General features: G+C 40.8%; 1 protein-coding gene across 3 annotated transcripts in view; it reads left to right on the forward strand.

The window, feature by feature from the left end:
- LOC137320983 (GRAM domain-containing protein 2B) overlaps positions 1-21,568 on the forward strand; it is a 92,378-nt gene that overhangs the window by 32,905 nt on the left and 37,905 nt on the right. For 2 of the 3 annotated variants that reach the window (XM_067983051.1, XM_067983052.1), the window contains one exon: positions 19,146-19,274. In XM_067983051.1, the coding sequence (XP_067839152.1) occupies positions 19,146-19,274 (129 nt within the window). Of the gene's footprint in view, positions 1-15,048; positions 15,153-19,145; positions 19,275-21,568 lie in introns of those variants that run through there. The other variant, XM_067983053.1, reaches the window with a different exon arrangement.

Below are 21,568 nucleotides of genomic sequence, written 5' to 3' on the forward strand. Positions count from 1 at the left end.
ACTTGATAATGTACAGAAACTCTTATTTCATCCAATTACAAAGGAGATCTTGGTTACAAACGACATAGCAAATGGCTCTGATGCTGAAGCTTCGGCATCAGTTTTTGAGTTTAAACAAAGTTACATTTGATACTGGTTTACATCGCTTCACTCTAGCTTGAGGTTGACAGCTCTACAAGTTGGTCATGCAAAAGACAAACTTTCCCAAATTTTCATTTTAAACTTAGAATGTAAGTACAGAGATGCCATACTAAAAAGTTGAGCTGCCATCTCTAGCCATGGACCTGACACTGAAAGAATTGTCAAAAATACTTCAGAATGAAAGAATTTTTTTTAGTATTAACATGAGTTACAGACAACCACAGAACTGTTAAACATAAGTCATCTTTGACAAATGTAATGAAGTGCTTTGAAGAGTTAACTGGATAGATAAAGGGAATACAGTAAATGAAGTGTGTATGAATCTTAAGGCATAGGATATGAGAAAATGTAGTAGTATGAATAAACAGTTGGTTGACACATGGGAAACAGTGAGGTTAAATGGATGTTATTTGGATTGGAAGTGGTGTGCTCCAGGAATCAGTGCTGAGTCCACTTTTGTTCTCCATATACATAGATAATTTGGACATGGCCATAGGGAGTGCAATCTGAAATTTGGTGACTACACAAAAGTTGGGGATTTGGATAAAATGTAAGGAGGATTATAAGACTTTGAGAAGACAGACAGTTGGCAGATGCCATTCATGTGGAGAAGTGTAAGGTAATACATTTTGAGAGAGGAAAAAACAAAGAATGGAGTGTACACTCCATGTAAAGATGCTAAAGGTTATGGATGGAAAAGGACATCTAGAGGTTCAAATACATAATTCCTTAAGTGAGTGCAGGTAGATAAAGCCATAGAAAAGGGCCAACAACAAATTGCAATGTCGTCTTTGGCAGCACCTCCCAAACCTGCAGTCTCTACCACCTAGAAGGACAATGGCAGCAGGTGCATGGGAACGCTATCACCTCCAAGTCACACACCAGGTTTTGGACGTGCATTGCTGTTGCTTCGTTGTCGCTGGGTTAAAAATAACTCCTTACCTAACAATGGTATTGTGGGAGTACCTTCACCACAGAGACTGCAGTGGTTCAAGAAGGCCTACCACCACCTTCTCAAGAAGAACTGGGGATGGGCAATAAATGCTGGCTTTGTCAATGACTCCCACATCCAGACATTGAATTAAAAATGGGGTTTTATAATTTTGAGGGCATAGACTACAAGTGTAAAGAGGTAATAAACTTGTACAAAGCATTGATTAGACCACAATTACAGTACTGTGTGCAGGTTTAAATGCCCCATTATTGAGAGGACAGTAAAGCCACAGAGAGCATATAGCATAGATTCACCAGGATGATGCCAGGAATAGGAAACTATAGCTAGGAGAAAATACTTAAGCTCCAACGACTGTTTCCATTGGAGCAGAGAAGGTTTTTAAATTTATGTAGGGTTTTGATGATGAATAAGGAAAGACTATTTCCTTTGGTTGGGAGTCTTTGACAAGGAGTTATTCATTTAAAATTGTCACTGAAGAGGATTGGGATTATGTGACATTTCTTTATGTAGCTGGTTGCTGGAGCAAGGATGCTTTGCTACAGGGAGTGATTGAGACCATTGCATCTTTTAAGGGGAAATTGAATGAATATTTGAAACAGCGGAAGATACAGGGCTATCGGGAGTGAGTGGGGTAGTGAAATTAGTTTTGGATTGCTGTAGCAAAGAACTGGTAGACACAATGGGCTGAATGGCTCCCTCCTGTACTGTAAACCTCATTCATGGCAAAGATCAGTATTAATGTTAGATTCATCTCATGAGATAAGGTTAAAGATAGGTAGTCAACTTCTAAATGTCAGAAAATGGTTAGACCTCTTAACATAATCTGTAGTTATATTAAAAGATTGTGATGGCCAACCTTTTCTAATCCAATGAGCGATCTTACAAGTGGTCAATTCCATACATCATGAGCATCACTTCAGATATTAAGAATTTTGTGACCATTCCCCTCCTGCCCATCTTCTACTGCCTCCCCTCCTGCCCATCTTCTACTGCCACTCTTTTTCCCCCCCCCCCTTTCTTGGAGGTCAATAACTCTTGCCGGGGTGCAGTTCAATGGGTGTCAGCAGGCTTCTGTTATCCTGCCCAAGTGGCTATTCTTAGTGTTTGAATCTAGACAATGCTTGTTGACAAGTTATTTTACTCTGGAGGCAACATAGCTGAGCTTCAACCTGTCCATGCCTGATGTCTACATACTAGAATTAAGGAAAGGAAACCTGGCTGAGTTTTGTGGGCTACCCCCTCCCTAGGATGGAATGATTGTGCCTTAGCTGGGTGCCCTGGATCAAATTTTGTATATTAGCATGAACTGGGTTTGCACCTGGGACTTTCTAGACTGTATTTACCCATTAATGCTTCAAGAATACTTTTTTAAATCGAGTCAATAAAAATTACTCAGAATGCTGCAAGTACAGCTGACAGTTTCCTATTGCTATGCCTCAACATGGGCACTTGTAACACTCTACAATCATGTTAGCTTGCTTACAAATGCTTGGCAATAATATAGCCTTAGTGCATACTAAGCAAATCAATGTTTATATGGACACTGAGTTTGAACATCATAAATTTCAGGCTTTGAAAGTTAAGTAGAGTCCCAAAGTTAAATTCACTCATCCGTTGGCCCAGAAATTGCTCAGAGCAATGAACCAACAGTGCTCCCTGCTCCATAGATTTATACTAACTTACTGGGTCTTTACTGGGTGCACGTCCTCTATTGGAAGCTGAGAAGAGCCCAGCATTAGCTCCAGCGAAGCTAGGACCCCTGGGAGAAGCGAGAGGATCACTCTCTCCCCTCGACCAATCAGATTGCAGCACTTTTGATATGCTGTGAACAGTTTCCGCAAGCTGGAACATAAAATCCAGACAGTAAAAGGTACAACATTAAAATCATTGTAAAAACTGTTATAAACAGTGAAAAGAGAGAGGATAAGAAATAATCAAATTAAACAAAACAGACAGAAGGAAAACGTTTTTTTAAAAAATAATTTAAAGAAAACTTTTTAATGACTAAAAACTATTAAAATAAGGAGTAATGAGACTCCACATTTTTAAAAAGTTAATGACTGCCAAACAACTAAAAATGAAGACTTACCATGCTGTTAAAACTTAGTTTAGTATTTACCTGTTTTGAGGCAATATTAGTTACTTTTCCAATTGGGCAGAAGAGCAAGTTGACGCTGGTCCGTTGATTCCAGCCGATGATATCCCTTTAATACAAAGCTGTCATATCGCTGGCGAACCAGGAGGATCAAGTTCCGAATTTCTGCATTTCACTGCACAGGTGCAAACTTGCTCCTTGATTTCACCACTAACAACAATCACAGTTTTTAAAAAAAAGCAATTTCTAGGCCAACGGCACTAAGAATAGATCAGATGAAAATACTTGTTTCCCTGCCATCAGACTGAGGCATGGCTGCTACATTAGATGCGTACTCTGCCAAGAACATGACCCAACAAAAATTCCATACACATAAAAGGAAAACTGCCTAAGTTACAAAGAATAAGCTGACTCTCAAACGCTAATATCTAGTTTCAAGTAGTAATTTTATCACTTCAGTTGAGAGAGAAATCTGGATCAAAGATACCTTTCCCCATTCTGCCCCCCACTTAATTGCAGCCCATGCATTGCTTTTGTGATGACCTTTAGTCACCTATTTCCACACTGCTAGCTAACATACATAATGAGTGGTCAAAGAATTTATGGCTTTATTAAGGTGGTCTCACTGATGTTTAAAGTTGCCCTGCTACTAGGAACTAGTTTGAGACTGGCGCCCACTGAAAGCAACATGGGATAGTTAGACCCAGCTGTATTGCTAATACCGTGTGAATAGGGGGAACTGAGTTCTGCATGTTTGTGTTTCCACTGAGTTCCAATCACTGGTACCACACAGCAGTCAGATTTTAATCTTGGCTTTAAAAAAAAAAGCCATCTGTTCTTTTTGGATCCTTAATATTTAAAAGATGAAAAATTAACTTTTAGAAAGTTTCCGAGCCATCCAGGCACTGAGGGTTGCACTCAGCCCTGCATTATTTAGGTATATTGAGGAGGCCCGAGCACGTGGACCAATTCTGTCTGATCTCACCCCTGTTGGGACTGTGTTGCTCATCAACATGTGGCCCCAAAACCTCCTTGGGGAACATCCGCCTCACAACTTGAACCTTCCCTTAGATAATCCCTCTGTGCCACAGAGGTATGTCCTGTATAGGTTGTTCCTGCACGCACTCCATTTCCTAGCCCCCGTCTTCAATGTGGACACGCTGTGGCAAAATATTTTGTCATCTGACAGAGGCGAGAGTCCCCAGTGGAAAGCCTTGTATTTGGAAACCCTCCCTAGCACCACTGGGGACCTAGGTTACAGTGTGTTGCATGGAGCAGTGGCATCAGATTTTGTGTTGGGCCACTTTAGGGATACCCAAGCCATGTGTCCTTACTGCAGCATGTTTTCCATTTTTATTTGCATGTGAGATTGGAGCTCCTCTTCCACGATTTAAAGATCTGCTCCTCAATTTTTGGTTAAACTTCGGTTGGATGCTCCTGATCTTCTGTTGCCTGGTATGTAAGGAGAGTGCAGATTGGAAGACTTCCTTGAGGGCCTGCTCCTGGGTTTGGCCAAAATTGCAATTCACAAGCCCAGAATGCATAGGATCTGCGGGGAAGGTTACTCCGACTGCTTGACTTGCCTTGTCAGCATTCGGGTGGCCCTGGAGAGGGATCACAGTGTTCATTGGTATGCTTGTGGCCTTCCCCGAGCAGTTGGCATTGCAGGACATTAACTGTATCATTGATGAGGAAAACACAATTATGATTTAGGTTTATTTTAGTTCAATTAAACTAAATGTACAATCATAGTAGTGTCGTATTAGTAGTGCCCTTCTCTTGAGGGAGATACTTGTACTGCTGTCTGTAGTGATGACACTGGGTACTCAGAGTCTCCTATTGGTCCTATTCAAAATAGATCAAAGGACCACCTAAAACTTTTTGAATTCTGCATTGCACTGTTGTAGCTGTGATTTCATCTCATGAAGGTTAGCCTGTACATTTCACATAAATGCAATTGGAGTGACTTTGCAATTGAATTACACTGCAAAGTTTGCGTTGTTTTGGTTTTATAAAAAGAAAGACTTGCATTTTATATAGCATCTTTAACAACCTCAGGATATCCCAAAGCACTTTACATCCAATAAAGTACTTCTGAAGTGTAGTCACTGTTGTTGTAGTATAGGAATATTCAGCCGTCTATTACAGCAATTTGCATTTATATGGTGCTTTTAACATAGTAAAACCTCAAGTCACTTCACAGGAGCGCAATTAGACAAATATTGACACCAGCCAAAGGTGACATTCAGATAGATAACCAAATCCTTGGTCAAAGATGTATGTTTTAAGCAGCATCCTAAAGGAGGAGAGAGAGGTGTGAGGCAGAGGTTTGTGGGGGAGATTCCAGAGCTTATTGCCTAGGTGGCTGAAGGTGCTGCTGCAATGGTGGGGTGAAGAAAGGATAACTTAAAATACAGAACTTTCCATGTTAATTCAGCAAATAGTGCAATATGACATATTATCTCTGCACAGCTACCAATACTGAATATTCAATCATTTGTGATGGTTGTTCTTGAAACGAGACAACTTTCAGGATCAGATTTTTCATATGCTATTGTAAGTGGTAACCGTTTCATTTTAAAAACTGCTACAACTTTAATATCCACAGCAGACTTTCCAGAATGATTGAGCAATCAAGTCTGATATTATTATTCATAAACCTGGTTTATGACCAATAATAGTATAATGTACTGTTAGTTGCAGAGTGAAACTATGCCCTAGAAGTGGGATATATTTTCCTGTAAATCACTGCATGTCACAGTGCATTTAGGCATAACTACTTCACAATTAGCTTGCTTCCTGCTCACTACCATATTTTAGCTATTTTAGAGCTTCCTCATCCTCCCTTGACTGAGTGGATAGGCAGCCAACCTCTTTGCTGGTGCCACTCTTGAAGTGCTTATTAGGAGGTGTGCTGAACATAATTGAGATTTCTGTTTTCTTGGGTGTAAACAAGACAATTACTCCCGAAAAGATGAATTTCTAAATTAAGTAGTTGGATCCAACAAGACTTGGAAACATTAATATCAAAATGTATGTTCTTTTCTGTGTTTGGCACTGGAAGCACTATGTTCTTTCCATGCCAATGGGCAACACCAATTTAGAACCTGCCATTGATGTTCTGTCATGTACAGACCCAGTTCACAGATGCTGCAGTCCAAAATATAAAAGTGGCCTAAAGTTTTCTTTCCCTTTTTTTTTGTTCTCAGGATATGAGTGATGCTGGCAAGACTGCAGTTATTGCCCATCCCTAATTGTTCTGAGAAGGTGATGGGCAGCAATTTTTTGTACAGCTAAAAGGCTTGCAAGGGTACTTTTGAGAGTCAACTATGTAAAGCAGGACTGGAGTGACCTGTTGGCCAGACTGGGTAGGGGCAGCAGATTCCCATCCCTGAAGGGTTTTATGACAATCATTCTCTCTGGTGCTTGTGCATAAATTAACAAATTTGTTGTATTTAATTTAGCAACTTGTTATGGTGGGATTTTCACTCGTGACTTCTGGGTTGCTAGTTCAGGACCATAACCATTACACTTTACAGCCCTTCTTCACTGAAGCCTTTGTTTCTCCTGACCACAGGTGATCCGGACATGCTTTTATTCACATCAAAGCCAAGGCTCTTGCATTCCAGCAGTCAAAAATGTGACTAAAGGAATAACAGGGTTTATGGGGTTGGTGGGGTGGGGAAGATAGAGGGCAGAAAATTGTGTGCACCTGGGGAAAATTTGCAAGATGGAAGATAGTTTAAACTGAGGTCCAACAAATGACTTGCGAGCTCCTTTTCACCTGGACCGTGGTTCCTTTCTTTCTTTGTTTTTGCACGATACTGACTCGGCCTCAGCTCTTTAAACTTCCCAGGCCTGGTGATTTGGACTGATGTGGGGACAGAAGAAATTGGCGTTTACCAATATTCCAGGTCTAGAAGATTTAAAGAGTTGAAGCTGAAGTTTCAAGTCTTCAAATTTTTGGAGGAAGGTAGCAGATATCACAGTGGGAATTGAGTAACAGTGGACCTGAATAGGACAGCAAAAGGGCAGAAGTGATCAGGTTGGGCAGCCTGTCCAATTTGGCAGGCTTTGTATTTTGCATAATCCGATGCAGCCCAATTACTGGCCGTGGCCCATGAATCCAACCTTCTGACCCTAAAGGTTGGACATCCCAGCTTTAGATCATGACCATGTAATAATGTCATCTGGCATTGTGTTAAAGCCATGAGTTCCTTTCTAGCTATTTTGCATATTGAGTGTTTTCCTCAAAATTGCTGAGATGAAACCTTATTTCAACTGATTGTTAGACGTTTACAAGAGTCCCATTAAGTGGGCTGCTTATAGTGACACCACTATTTCCAGCCAGAATGGAGATGGTTGGGTAATTCCTCCGTCAGTCACATCAGGAGACCGCACTGCTGTAAGTGATTGGGATTGATTTTACGCACATAATTTGTACGTACCTATCCTCCACTCACTGCATTTTGCTAGAGAAATAATCAGTTTGTATTATGTAACTATCTTCCACTCATTGCATTTTGCTGGAGAAATCACTATGCTTTTATCTCGAAGTTGCTGCAGTTTCGGTCATGAGTTCTGTTTGCTCTATTTCGTAGAGACTTTTAAAAAAAAAAAAAACTTTGTAGACTGTTTACTGTAGTGCGCTGAGTAAATAAACTTTGTGCCTCAGCTCATCTGATGAAACCCTCATCCATGCCTTTGTTACCTCTCTGATGTGGAGATGCCAGTGATGGACTGGGGTGGACAAATGTAAGGAATCTTACAACACCAGATTATAGTCCAACAGTTTTATTTGAAAATCACAAGCTTTCTGAGCTTTCCTCATTCGTGACGAAGGAGGAAAGCTCCGAAAGCTTGTGATTTTCAAATAAAAATGTTGGACTTTAACCTGGTGTTGTAAGATTCCTTACATTTGTTACCTCTAGACTTAGCTATTCCAATGCTCTCCAGGCTGGCCTCCCAACTTCCACCCTCTATAAACTTGAGCTCATCCAAAACTCTGCTACCATTATCCTAACTCAGACCAAGTCCTGTTCATCCATCACCCCTGTGCTCGTTGACCTACAATGGCTCCCAGTCCGGCAACGCCTCGATTTTAAAATTCATATCCTTGTTTTCAAGTCCCTCCATTGCCTTGCCCCTCCCTATCTCTAACCTCCTGCAGCCCTACAACCCTCCCAGATCTCTGCACTCCTCCAATTCTGGTCTCTTGCACATCTCGGATTTTAATCGCTTCACCATTGGCGGCCATGCCTTCAGCTGCCTAGGTCCTAAGCTCTGGAATTCCCCCCCTTAAACCTACCTGCTCATTTAAACCTACCGCTTTGGCCACCTATCCCAATATATCCTTATGTGGCTCAATGTCAAATTTTGTTTGATATTGCTCCTGTGAAGTACCTTCGGTCGTTTTACTACGTTAAAGGCGCTATATAAATGCATGTTTTTTCCTTTACTGTTTACTGAGTAAATAGACTGTTTGCTGTGAGTCCTGCCATAAGTCCCGCCCCACCCCCAACTCATTGGCGGACAGTACCCTGTACTAGGTGTGATTTATTTAAATTCTGGAACAGATATGTTAAGAGTTAGCCCATCACCTGCACCACCATGTTGTCTTTGTGTTCTTTCCTTATTTTTGAAAGGAATTTTTTTTTAAAAATGAATTTGTGTATGTTTTTAAAATCTTTCCAAGTGGTGCATCTTCAATAGATAATTTTTGAATTACTTTTTTTTTAAGATTGTCTTTTAAAAGTGCACCATTATTCTTCTTGCACAAACTGCTTTCGCACTATAAAAAAGCACTGAATCTGTTCATGGACCATTTTTCAATGTAATCGAGTGGGCATAATGCTGTACTATTACAGTCAATCATTTTCTACCACAATGGAAGAAACTATGAAACCCAGAAGGATGAAAATGGGTCAACTTTTGTCAAATTTAAGTTGGACAGATGGCCAAAACTGCTGCTAAAAATCAACCAAAAAAAATACTTCCACAAAGAGCATATTTTGTCTGGTAGCAACAGGTTTGGCTGCTGTCCATAAGGACAAGTTAATCTGTGCTGGCCAAGACTTGTGCAACAAGAAGCTTCAGATGACCCTCTATTTTGTGCTGCTCATCAAAACAAAATCTATTACCATGTATTATGAGAACTTTCAATATAATGCAAAACATAAAATATGCCAAAAAAAAATTGCTGGTGGAATGTTCCTTTTGAGTGAGTTCAGGGTACTGTTTCTCAATAGCCAGGCAGTATATGACTTTTTAACTAGTAGCTTATTTGCTACCTTTTTCCCCCTGTAATTTGGTAGCAAAATGGATACATGGAATGTGCACTGAGTTTTAAAAAACCAACCTCTTAGTGTTGCTGCCTCCATTAGTGGAGAAAATCATATTAAATGTTTCCATTCTCTATGCTAAGCATTTTTTTGACACCTCCCAAAAGAACATTTTTTTTTAGACTCGCTTTATTTTTTAACACTCTCGTGCCTAGGCAAAGAATGATGATGCCCATTGTTGGATAATTCCTTCCTTATCCTTTTAACAGTTTCAAAAAGCTAGAAACCGAAATATATCTGACAATTAATTTATTATTGTTTCAAAACATTCATCTTAAAAACTTCATACAGAGCAGTACATATTAGACTTGCATGTAGAGGACTTGGTGGGAATCGTGAGTGTGGCTTATCCAAGCCTGTTCACGCTATCTCCTCTTGTCGGTAGCTAAAAGTCCCTACTGAGTGAAATGTCGTTTTTTTTAATGCCATTTTCTTTCATTGTCCAGTTCTTGCCGGATTCAACTCTACTAGGTGTTTAATGACCCTTAGATCATTGAACAGATTGCTGGACAGCTGTGGGGGGCTGGCGGACTTATGTCCTGTTACATTGTACCTTGCTATCTTTGCTCTTCCCGAACTATAGCCTTTGTTGTACAAGCCTTTTATATCTTATCCCTTGCAATCTCTATAGTAAAAGGAACCTATTCCTTTATTTATGCTAGTCATTTCCTTTTTTTACAGTCCCCCTGCTGTGATTTTTCAAAAGCCTGTGTTTCAACCTAACAATTCTCTCCATATTCTATTATTAATGCTCATGTCTCACAAATTTGATTGAGTTTTTTGAAGGGGTAACCAAGAAGATAGATGAGGGCTGTGCAGTAGACGTGGTCTACATGGACTTCAGCAAAGCCTTTGACAAAGTACCACATGGTAGGTTGTTACATAAGGTTAAATCTCACGGGATCCAAGGTGAGGTAGCCAATTGGATACAAAATTGGCTTGACGACAGAAGACAGAGGGTGGTTGTAGAGGGTTGTTTTTCAAACTGGATGCCTGTGTCCAGCGGTGTGCCTCAGGGATCGGTGCTGGGTCCGCTGTTATTTGTTATTTATATTAATAATTTGGATGAGAATTTAGGAGGCATGGTTAGTAAGTTTGCAGATGACACCAAGATTGGTGGCATTGTGGACAGTGAAGAAGGTTATCTAGGATTGCAACGGGATCTTGATAAATTGGGCCAATGAATGGCAGATGGAGTTTAATTTAGATAAATGTGAGGTGATGCATTTTGGTAGATCGAATCGGGCCAGGACCTACTCCGTTAATGGTAGGGCGTTGGGGAGAGTTATAGAACAAAGAGATCTAGGAGTACAGGTTCATAGCTCCTTGGAAGTGGAGTCACAGGTGGATAGGGTGGTGAAGAAGGGATTCGGCATGCTTGGTTTCATTGGTCAGAACATTGAATACAGGAGTTGGGATGTCTTGTTGAAGTTGTACAGGGCATTGGTGAGGCCACACTTGGAGTACTGTGTACAGTTCTGGTCACCCTATTATAGAAAGGATATTATTAAACTAGAAAGAGTGCAGAAAAGATTTACTAGGATGCTACCGGGACTTGATGGTTTGACTTACAGGGAGAGGTTAGACAGACTGGGACTTTTTTCCCTGGAGAGTAGGAGGTTAAGGGGTGATCTTATAGAAGTCTATAAAATAATGAGGGGCATAGATAAGGTAGATAGTCAAAATCTTTTCCCAAAGGTAGGGGAGTCTATAACGAGGGGGCATAGATTTAAGGTGAGAGGGGAGAGATACAAAAGGGTCCAGAGGGGCAATTTTTTCACTCAAAGGGTGGTGCGTGTCTGGAACGAGCTGCCAGAGGCAGTAGTAGAGGCGGGTACAATTTTGTCTTTTAAAAAGCATTTGGACAGTTACATGGGGAAGATGGGTATCGAGGGATATGGGCCATGTGCAGGCAATTGGGACTAGCTTAGTGGTATAAACTGGGCGACATGGACATGTTGGGCCAAAGGGCCTGTTTCCATGTTGTAACTTCTATGATTCTATAATGCCAACTAGCTTGTTTTAGTTAATAATCTATATGTGCCTGTCCTTACAGTACAATGTCTTCAGCCCTGAAATTCATTTTTCTCCAAGGTTCACTGTCATTGAGGGGGAAAAGATAGAATTCGTGAGCACATAGTTTAAACCAACTCTCCCTACTTTACCTGTTATGTATTAAAATAATGTAATTATTATAGAATATTGATATGGAACACCCATTGGTGGTCGAAGTTTGGAACTCTCTTCCGCAAATGGCAATTGATACTAGCTCAATTGCTAAATTTAAATGAGATAGATAGCTTTTTGGCAACCAAAGGTATTAAGGGATATGGGCCAAAGGCAGGTATATGGAGTTAAGATCATGGCTGATCTGTGATCTATCAAATGGCAGAGCAGGCACGAGGGGCTGAATGGCCTACTCCTGTTCCTATGTTCCTACCCATAATATGCATTAAATATTCATAATGCCTCTTACATCTGTAATGGAATTCACTTGAAGAAAAATATCAACTGGGCTTTGAACACCTCTGATAAGGCACTTTGACAACAGAGTACCAGTGTAAATGCCATTTTTAATATAAATGGCCTGAGATACCTGCAATTGTGTTCCTAGCTACTGACAATGGGGCCTTGTGGCTGCTACTGCTGCTGTCCAGAAGGCACACAAGGCCTGAAGATTAGGGGGTGGATGGGAAAAAAATGAGGGAGCAGTACCCGATGACCATCATTCCAGTCTCCTCTTCAGATTGCCTCTAAAGCCCCTGAAAAGGAAAGAAGAAAGTTGCATCTATATGGTGTATTTCTCATCTTCAGGCTGTCCCATGGCTCTTTACAGCTAACAAATTAACAGTGACTACACTTCAAAAGGTATATAGGAAAATGCACACAGCAGAGTTCCACAAACAGCAATGAGATAATCAGCTAATTTTCTGACCTTTCAGGAGCGAGATTAGAAAACATTTCTACACACAGGGTTGTAGAAGTTTGGAACTCTCTTCCGCAAATGGCAATTGATACTAGCTCAATTGCTAAATTTAAATCTGAGATAGATAGCTTTTTGGCAACCAAAGGTATTAAGGGATATGGGCCAAAGGCAGGTATATGGAGTTAGATCACAGATCAGCCATGATCTTATCAAATGGCGGAGCAGGCACGAGGGACTGAATGGCCTACTCCTGTTCCTATGAGTGGGACTAGCTGGATTGCACTTGCAGAGAGCTGGCATGGACTCGACTGGCCGAATGGCCTCCTTCCGTGCTGTAACTATTCTATGATTCTATAAAAGGGCAGTCGAAGGAATTATTTGGGAACAAAAATGATCATCTTGTGGAGTCCGAGGGCATGGCTGAAGTACTTAAATGAATACTTCGCATCCGTCTTCACTAGAGAAGAAGATGCTGCCATTGTAACAGTAAAGGAGGATGTAGTCACGATATTGGATAGGATAAAAATAGATAGAGGAAGTACTCAAAAGTAGAAAAGTCAACCGGATCCAGATGGGGATGCATCCTAGGTTACTGAGTATGGTATGGGTGGAAATAGCCGCGGCTCTGGCCACAATCTTCCAATCCTCCTTTTTAGATATGGGGACAGTGCCGGAGGACTAGAGGATTGTAAATGTTACACCCCTGTTCAAAAGTTAGCCTAATGTCGGTGGTGAGGAAACTTTGAGCCAATAATCCAGGACAAAATGAATTGGCACTTGGGAAAGTATGGGCTGATAAATGAAAGTCAGCATAGGTTTGTTAAAGGAAAATCATGGTTGACTAACTTGATTGAGTTCTTTGAAGTAACGGAGATGGTTGATGAGGGTAGTTGATGTGTATATGGACTTTCAGAAGGTGTTTGATAAAGTACAACATAATAGATTTGTTAGCACAATTAAAGCCCATGGGATTAAAGGGATAGTGGCAGTGTGGATACAAAATTGGCTAAAGGACTGAAAGCAGAGTGGTGGTGCATGTTTTTTTTTTCAGACTGGAGGAAAGTGTACAGTGGTGTTCCTCAGGGGTCAGTATTAGGACCACTGCTCTTTTTGATATGTATTAATGACCTGAACTTGGGTATAGAGGGTGTCATTTTCAAAGTTTGCAGATGACATGAAACTCGGAAATGTAATAAACAATGTGGAGGATAGTAACAGACTTTAGGAGGACATAGACAGCCTAGTAAAATGGGCAGACACATGGAAGATGGAATTTAACACCGAGAAGTGTGAAGTGATGCATTTTGATAGGAAGAATGAGGAGAGGTAATATAAACTAAATGGTACAATTTTAAAGGGAGTACAGGAACAGAGAGACCTGGGGGTGTACATACACAAATCTTTGAAGGTGGCAGGACAAGTTGAGAAGGCTGTTGTGAATGCATATGGGATCCCGAGCTTTATTAAAAGAGGCATAGAGTACAAAAGCAAGGAAGTTATGCTAAACCTGAAAAAACACTGGTTAGGCCTCAGCTGGAGTATTGTGGTCAATTCTGGGCACCACACTTTACGAGGGATGTCTAGGCCTTCGAGAAGGTGCAAAAGAGATTTACTAGAATGGTGCCAGGGATGAGGGGCTTCAGTTATGTGGAGAGCCTGGAGAAGCTGTGGTTGTTCTTTTAGAACAGAGAAGGAGATTTGATAGAGTTGTTCAAAATCATGAGCGTAAATAAGGAGAAACTGTTCCCAGTGGCAGAATGGTCAGTAACCAGAGAACATGGATTTAAGGTGATCGGCAAAAGAGCCAGATGTGACACAAAGCATTATTTTTATGCAGCGAGTTGTAATGATCTGGAATGCACTGTCTGAAAGAGTGATGGAAACAGATTCAATAGTAACTTTCAAAAGGGAATTGGATAAATATTTTTTTGAAAGTAGAAAAATTGCAGGGCTATGGGGAAAGAGCAGGGGAATGGGACTAATTGGATAGCTCTGTCAAAGAGCCGGCACAGGCACAATGAGCTGACTGGCCTTCTCATGTGCTGCACCTATTATGAAGATAGTGGAGGAAGGAATGGTAAAGAAACACAATGTAGCCTATCCATCAGAATGAATCAGATTGACAGTGCCTAGGGTCTTATTTCTTTCTCCCCTTCCCCTCCCCATGAGGCATAGTATAAGAGCAGCTAATGATTTAAATAAAGGCAATAAGAATGATTTGAGTTTTAGACCACTGTTTAGAGTGGTTAAGAGAATTCTAACTTTCTGATCAGTTTATTGGTCTGGACTTTTTTTCATATCTCTGCTGCCATTTTTTAAAAAGTCCCCCTTTTTATAAGCGTCCATGAGTGACTGCAGTCAGGATCACAGCTTCAGAATGGCCTAGGAACTAAAACTAGTTATCTCACGCAGGGAAAATGCAATGCCAACTGATTACACGTACTCGGGGTGATTTTCTGGGGTTGGTTTGGGATGAAACGTGTGACCATATTTGAATTCTGGCCCATTTACTTCATCCTTCAGAGCGTGGATGTTTATGCGTCCTCTCATAACCCAGGATGTGTGTCAGATGGTATCAAATTACAAGCTTGATGTGATGCAACAGTGCCTAGCAGGAAGTAAGCAGAAATTTAAACTTGGACCAGACTGATTCTAATGTCCTTGCATCGGAGCAACTTCAATGAACGTGGGGAGGTGGGAGTTCTTTTGTTCTAGCATTTTGTTACAGTAAGAGTATCCAGCATAAGTTTGGTAAAAGTCTGTGTTGATGTAGGTAGGCCTTCAGGCAGCAAGCCGTCTGTACGGAAAAAATGAGCTGCTATCCGCTGTCGCTTTCGAAGTGTAACACTGACGCCGGTCTCCCAATATTTTGTACAGGCCACCGGTAAAAGACTGTTTATATTAAGGTGATATCTTGCATTATAGCGTTGTACGATTTATAGAGGTAGATGGTGTTTATGCTTTTTTTAAAAAAAAATCCTTTGGTGGGTATTAGAATGCTTTTAAGTTGAAGCAACTTAACTTTTGTCTCAAGCTGTATTTTCACAGTGAAATAACTCCGTTCGGTTCGCGCTTTCACAGAGCTTTACTCTGTTACACGGCCTGCGAAATTTCATATGACCTATGACTTCTGTGTTTGGATACGCATGAACAACATCAAAACAGCTTGATGGCTGGTGTTGAACTGTTTCCAGGAGAGATGGGTGGTAATTCTGGAGAGGTCATGTCAGATTTCATGTTGGTTCAAGTTTTAACCTTTTCCCCAAGTATTATGGAGTATTTTTTTTCTCTGAGCACTTGATTTCTGGAGCAATTGGTCGAAACCAGAACTGCCATTTATCTGACTGCAATTTGCGGGGGGGCACTGGAATGCAAATTCATGTACCGTGTAGACAGTTGATGTTATGACATCTATTGTGTGCATTTTTTAAGCCTTTTTTTATCCTGATTTGTTAGCTGGTCCATACAGCAGTCAAGGTGTAAGTGTGTGTGTGGCTGGGAGGGGGAAGAGAACGAGCATGAAAAGGAAAACTGCTTGAGGGCGGCAGCAGCTATGGGTATTTTTCACCTGCCTGCTGACTTAAGGAATTGCTGAGCTGAAACTGATTGGAGCCAGCAGGCAAATTCTGCTAGTTGAGGTGAATGATCAGGTACACTTTCTGTCCTGCAATGATTGCAATTTACAGAGTACTGTAGAAATCAAATTGTCCCAATGCAAAAAGAGTCCATTAATCACTAAATCATGTGTTGCAGCTGATCAATTATACTTTTTAAAACCAGTATAGTTTATTTTGGATTTATTACAGACTCTGGAGCGGTGTGGAGAAAGAGGGCAATAAGTTGTCTAAAATCCTTGTGCTACCATATTTATCATTTAGTGGTAGAAATGTATAACTATATTTATTTAAGTTTGTAGTCCTGAATGAAGTTTTGTCTGTTGTCTGCCTGCAATTACGGTAGTAAACCAATTGCAAGTAATTCCTTGTTCAAACATTTAAAGTCTATGCAACGGGCCACTGAATGGTTGGTTGGGGCATGTGCAGCAACCCCTTTCTGCTAAATGTAAATATTTTTTAGCCAGCCCTTTCTCCCTTTGCCTACACAGTAGTTCTGTTAGAAAATGTAGGCTGGTGCTCACAAGCATGAAGAAAAATCAAGTCAATTTAATTTTGTATCTGGTAAAGATGCTTATTGACATGAGCGAATGGATAGTTTTTTTTTGAACATTTTGAGCAAACAATACAATAGTAGTACTGCTCGGAGTACATCAATACTTTGACTACTGGAGGAAGTCCTTTGTCCATAGATAGCCATTTATGGCTTACTGACATCCTCAATTTTTAAAATTGGAATTGTATAATTAACTTTTTTCATGGAAATATAAACTTTCACAAGTTATTGAAATTTATTTCCAAGCAAAGTTCTGTTTATATCAGTTACACTTTTGAATTTTTGTTTTCCCTTTTCCCATTTATCTCTCTCTTTTTAGCCACTGACTTGCTGTGGTATTTCTAAGTTTGCTGATCACAAAACTAGGTGGGAATGTGAGTTGAGGAGGATGCAAAGAGGCTTCAAGGGGATATAGACAGGCTAAGTGAGTGGGCAAGAACATGGCAGATGGAATATAATGTGGAAAAATGTGACGTTATCCACATTGGTAGGAAAAACAGAAATGCAGAGTATTTTTTAAATGGTGAGAGATTGGGAAATGTTGATGTTCAAAGGGACCTGGGTGTCCATGTCCATGAGTCACTGAAAGCTAACGCACAGGTGCAGCAAGCAATTAGGAAGGCAAATGGTTTGTTGGCCTTTATTACAAGAGGATTTGAGTACAGGAGTAAAGATGTCTTACTGCAATTATATAGGGCCTTGGTGAGACAGCACCTGGAGTATTGTGTACAATTTTGGTCTCCTTACCTAAAAAAGGATATACTTGCCAGAGAGAGAGAGAGAGATTCACCAGACTGATTCCTGGGATGGCGGGATTGTCGTATGAGGAGAGATTGAGTAGACTAGGCCTGTATTCTCTAGAGTTTAGAAGAATAAGAGGTGATCCCATTGAAACATACAAAATTCTTAGAGGGTAAATGCAGGGAGGATATTTCCCCTGGCTGGGGAGTCTAGGACCAGGGGTCACAGTCTCAGGCCATTTTGGACTTAGATGAGGAGAAATTTCTTCACTCAGAGGGTGGTGAATCTTTGGAATTCTCTCACCCAGAGGGCTGTGGAGGCTCATTCATTGAGTACATTCAAAACAGAGATTGATAGATTTCCAGATATTAAAGGCATCAAGGGATATGGGGATGGTGCAGGAAAATGGTGTTGAGGTAGAAGATCTGCAATGATCTTGTTGAATGGCAGAGCAGGTTCAAGGGGCTGGATGACCTACTGCTTCTCTTTCTTATGTTCTTATGTATGATTTCAGGGCTCCAGTAGTCCTCGTAATACCTCACTTAGTGTCCAGTTTTGTTGTGTGAATCGTGGCCTACCAGCACTCCTGTCATTTGACTACAGAGGACGTGACCGTAAAACCTGATGTTCAGAGATTCATTTTTGGGTCACCTGGAAATCAGTCTTCCTTTTCCTCCATGCTCCAAAGCACTGAGGCCAGTTTGTAACAAAACCTGCAACTGTTGCCTTGGCATGAGCTATGAATCGATCACGTAATTTTTTGGTCTCTAAGGCTTAGTTGTGCAGTTTACCCACTAGGCCATCAAAGTTTATCCATTTTATTTAAAGTATGAATGGATCAGTGAGCTCTTTGTAAAAGTTTTTGTATGTTATTTCTTTTATGCTTCTATATTTGCCTAATTGCTAAGGTTTGAGTATTCATTGACCTTCCACTCTGGCAGAATTCAGCTTGTGGGGTGAGTTGTAACTTTGGGAATTCTGAAGTTGCTTTAGAACCCCAAAATCTTGAGAGTCTTTGTTCTGCTTAATGTAAAATATGCTGTAAACCAATCCATCCTCTGTAAAGTGTGCTTCCTGTTAGCTAATCCTTATCAGTACTGACAGGAGCTGGGGAGAAATCAGAAGTTTATCCTGTTTGTATATTACATGCAGGTGATTGCTCATACAGGAGGGGGAACTGGAATGTCAGTCTGTGCTAAGTAAGCTCATTTCAACCAAGAGGTGTCACAAATGGCCTCAACACATCTGGGTAGGGAAAGGAAAATCAGCGAGGCGTCCCATTCGTGACCATTATCCAGTGACCACTGCTGGAAAGTGCACTTGTCTGAATGTTGGATGAGGACATTTGGGTTGCAGCTGGCTGTGCGAGATCCACATAACAAAGCTTGTACCACTATGGGTGTCTCAATACAAAAGCAATTTTTGAGTCTGCCTCTGAGATGAGGGAGCCAGATTTAGTAACATAAATGCCAAGAGCTGGTTCACTGATGCTGGTCTCAGATTGAAATTAAAATGAGGCCAACTTTATTGTGGCTCATCTTATTATACATAGGGCTGAGCATGGCACTGTTTTGTAATATAATGGCATCCATTGATTTCCTAGACAGTTGTGAACCGTAAACTCTTAGCTTAGTGATCCTTATTAAAATTCACCAATGCTGCAAGAAAATTGCCATGGTAACTTGTTCAGTTCAGAATTAGATTTTCTTTATTTTTTTGTAGAATGTTTCTTTTGTGTTTGACTGATCAGTAATCTGACTATAAATCTGTGTGCAGTTCAGAGCCAGAAAATGCAGGGGTGGAAGAAAAACCGAAGAAGGCTGGGAAACTGCTTAATCAACAGTTACAATCTCTGAACCTGGATGCAGAAATCTTTGAAACCAAAAAGAGAACTTCCCTAACCAGGTACGGTACGGTCTACTTGAAACAGCATTCACGGAAAACAGCCAAGTTTGCAGGACACTTCGCTGTATTCAGTGTTTTAATTTTCTGTAACTGTGGCCAACTTAGAGAATGTTAGACCAGTAGAACAACAATATTCTTTTATTAAAGATTTGTATCCTTTTGAAACTTCACCCCCCCCCCCCCCCACAACCCTAAAAATCAAGTGTTTTGATTCCATTGGGGGAGATTTTTACACCATTATGCTGCAATTGAATGGATATCTGTACAAATCTGACTCCAATTGCCAGCATAAATCTTGAGCGCTAATTAAAATATTTGATTTCTGATTTAGTCCAGACATAAATTTGTGTGCAATCAATTTGAAGATGGTCAGATATAAATGGCATCTAGATTTGCCATTGCTGCCACATAATTTTGCTATTCATTAATACAAGTGTTAACATTTAAATAAGAGCTGACCGCACGACTGATATGCAATCGGGTCTTATTTAAATGATAACACAAGTGACAAAACCTGCTGAGCAATAAATCTTGTGAATGTTGTTGTACATAAAGCTAAAGTAAGCAAATTATGGACCTAATTTTATATGCACCGTCGTGAAGGAATACAATGACATTTGTGGTTTGGTGTGTGCTTCGTTTTGAAACGTCTATGTAAATTTCCATTTTGTATGTATTTTGTAGTTTAACATTCCCTTTTCTCAAATTAAACTTGGCTTGGCGGCAGCAGCGAAACCTAGTCATGCAGTGCGGCTTGTGATATTGCTTTTTTTTTCTAGAAGTTACAGCAGTTGTATTAGTTTCCTTTTTCTTATATCAAGATGCTGTGTAGTTGCATATCATGTAAATGAAAAACAAAAAAAACCTGTTGTTGAGAGTCAACAGTGTGCAGTGGACAGCTGCAAAAACTGCCTATACAGATTCACCTACTGGGCTCGTTTAAGAAATCAGGGCTGGTATGATGATCTTTTGATTATCGACATAAAAAACATTACCTTGCTGGGTTTCTTCTGGTCCTGGTTGAAGTTCTCAACAGGTTTTGCCTGGCGGAGAAGCCATCATTGCTCCCCCGCTCTGGCCTCTGTTTAAAATGGCAATCAGCCATAGTGGGGTGAGAAAAGAGTGGGTCAGTCGCCTGCTCCATTTTAACTGCCCTCTGCCTGATTTCCACTGGGTGGGGAGAGTTAAAATCAAGCCACAATTGTCTCTTGCCAGTCTTAAAGTCTTTGACTGCTTTTATATAATGTATATAACTCAGTCCAGTGGTCACCTTTTCCCTTCTTGTAAGCATTGTAATTTTCTTTGTCTCCCTTCTAATTTTCTTGTTAATCCATTTCAGAACATTACATACTTTGCCTTAGTTGCACTAGGGTAAGGGCCAGTTTGACTTATTTTTTTTTTGAGTGGTGCGCCATAGTCTGTTAACTTTTGCACTTGTATCCCTGAAGTTGTATAAGAACATAAGAAATAGGAGCAGGAGTAGACCGTACGGCCCCTCAAGCCTGTTCTGCCATTGTCAGATCATGGCTGATCTTTGATCTCAACTCCCACTTTCCCACCTGATCCCCATATCCCTTGATTCTCCTAGAGTCCAAAAGTCCCTCTATCTCAGCCTTGAATATATTCAATGACTCAGCATTCACAGCCCTCTGGGGTAGAGAATTCCCAAGATTCACAACCCTCCGCATGAAGAAATTTCTCCTCATCTCCGTCTCGAATGGCTGACCCCTCATCCTGTGACTATGCCCCCTAGTTCTAGACTTTTTAGCCAGGGGAAACAATCTCTCAGCATCTACCCTGTCAAGCCCCCTCATAATTTTATGTTTCAATGAGATCACCTCTCAAACTCCAGAAAGTATAGGCCCATTCTACTCAACCTCTCTTCGTGGGATAACCCTCTCGTCCCTGGAATTAAGCTGGTGAACCTTAGTTGCACTGCCTCCAAGGCAAGTACATCCATCCTTTAGATAAGGAGACTAAAACTGTATGCAGTATCACCATCCTTCATCGTCGCTGGGTCAAAATCCTGGAACTCCCTTACAGCACTGTGGGAGAACCTTCACCAGACGGACTGCAGCAGTTCAAGAAGGCAGCTCACCACCACCTTCTCAAGGGCAATTAGGGATGCAACGCCCACATCCCATGAACGCATTTTTTAAAAGTGAGGTCTCACTAAAGCCCTGTACAACTGTAGTAAGAATCCCTTACTCTTGTACTCCAACGCCCTTGCAATAAAGGCCAAAATGCCATTTGCTTTCCTAATGGCCTGCTGTACCTGCATACTAACTTTTTGT

The sequence above is a fragment of the Heptranchias perlo genome, chromosome 4, assembly GCF_035084215.1.
Source record: "Heptranchias perlo isolate sHepPer1 chromosome 4, sHepPer1.hap1, whole genome shotgun sequence".
NCBI lineage: Eukaryota > Metazoa > Chordata > Chondrichthyes > Hexanchiformes > Hexanchidae > Heptranchias > Heptranchias perlo.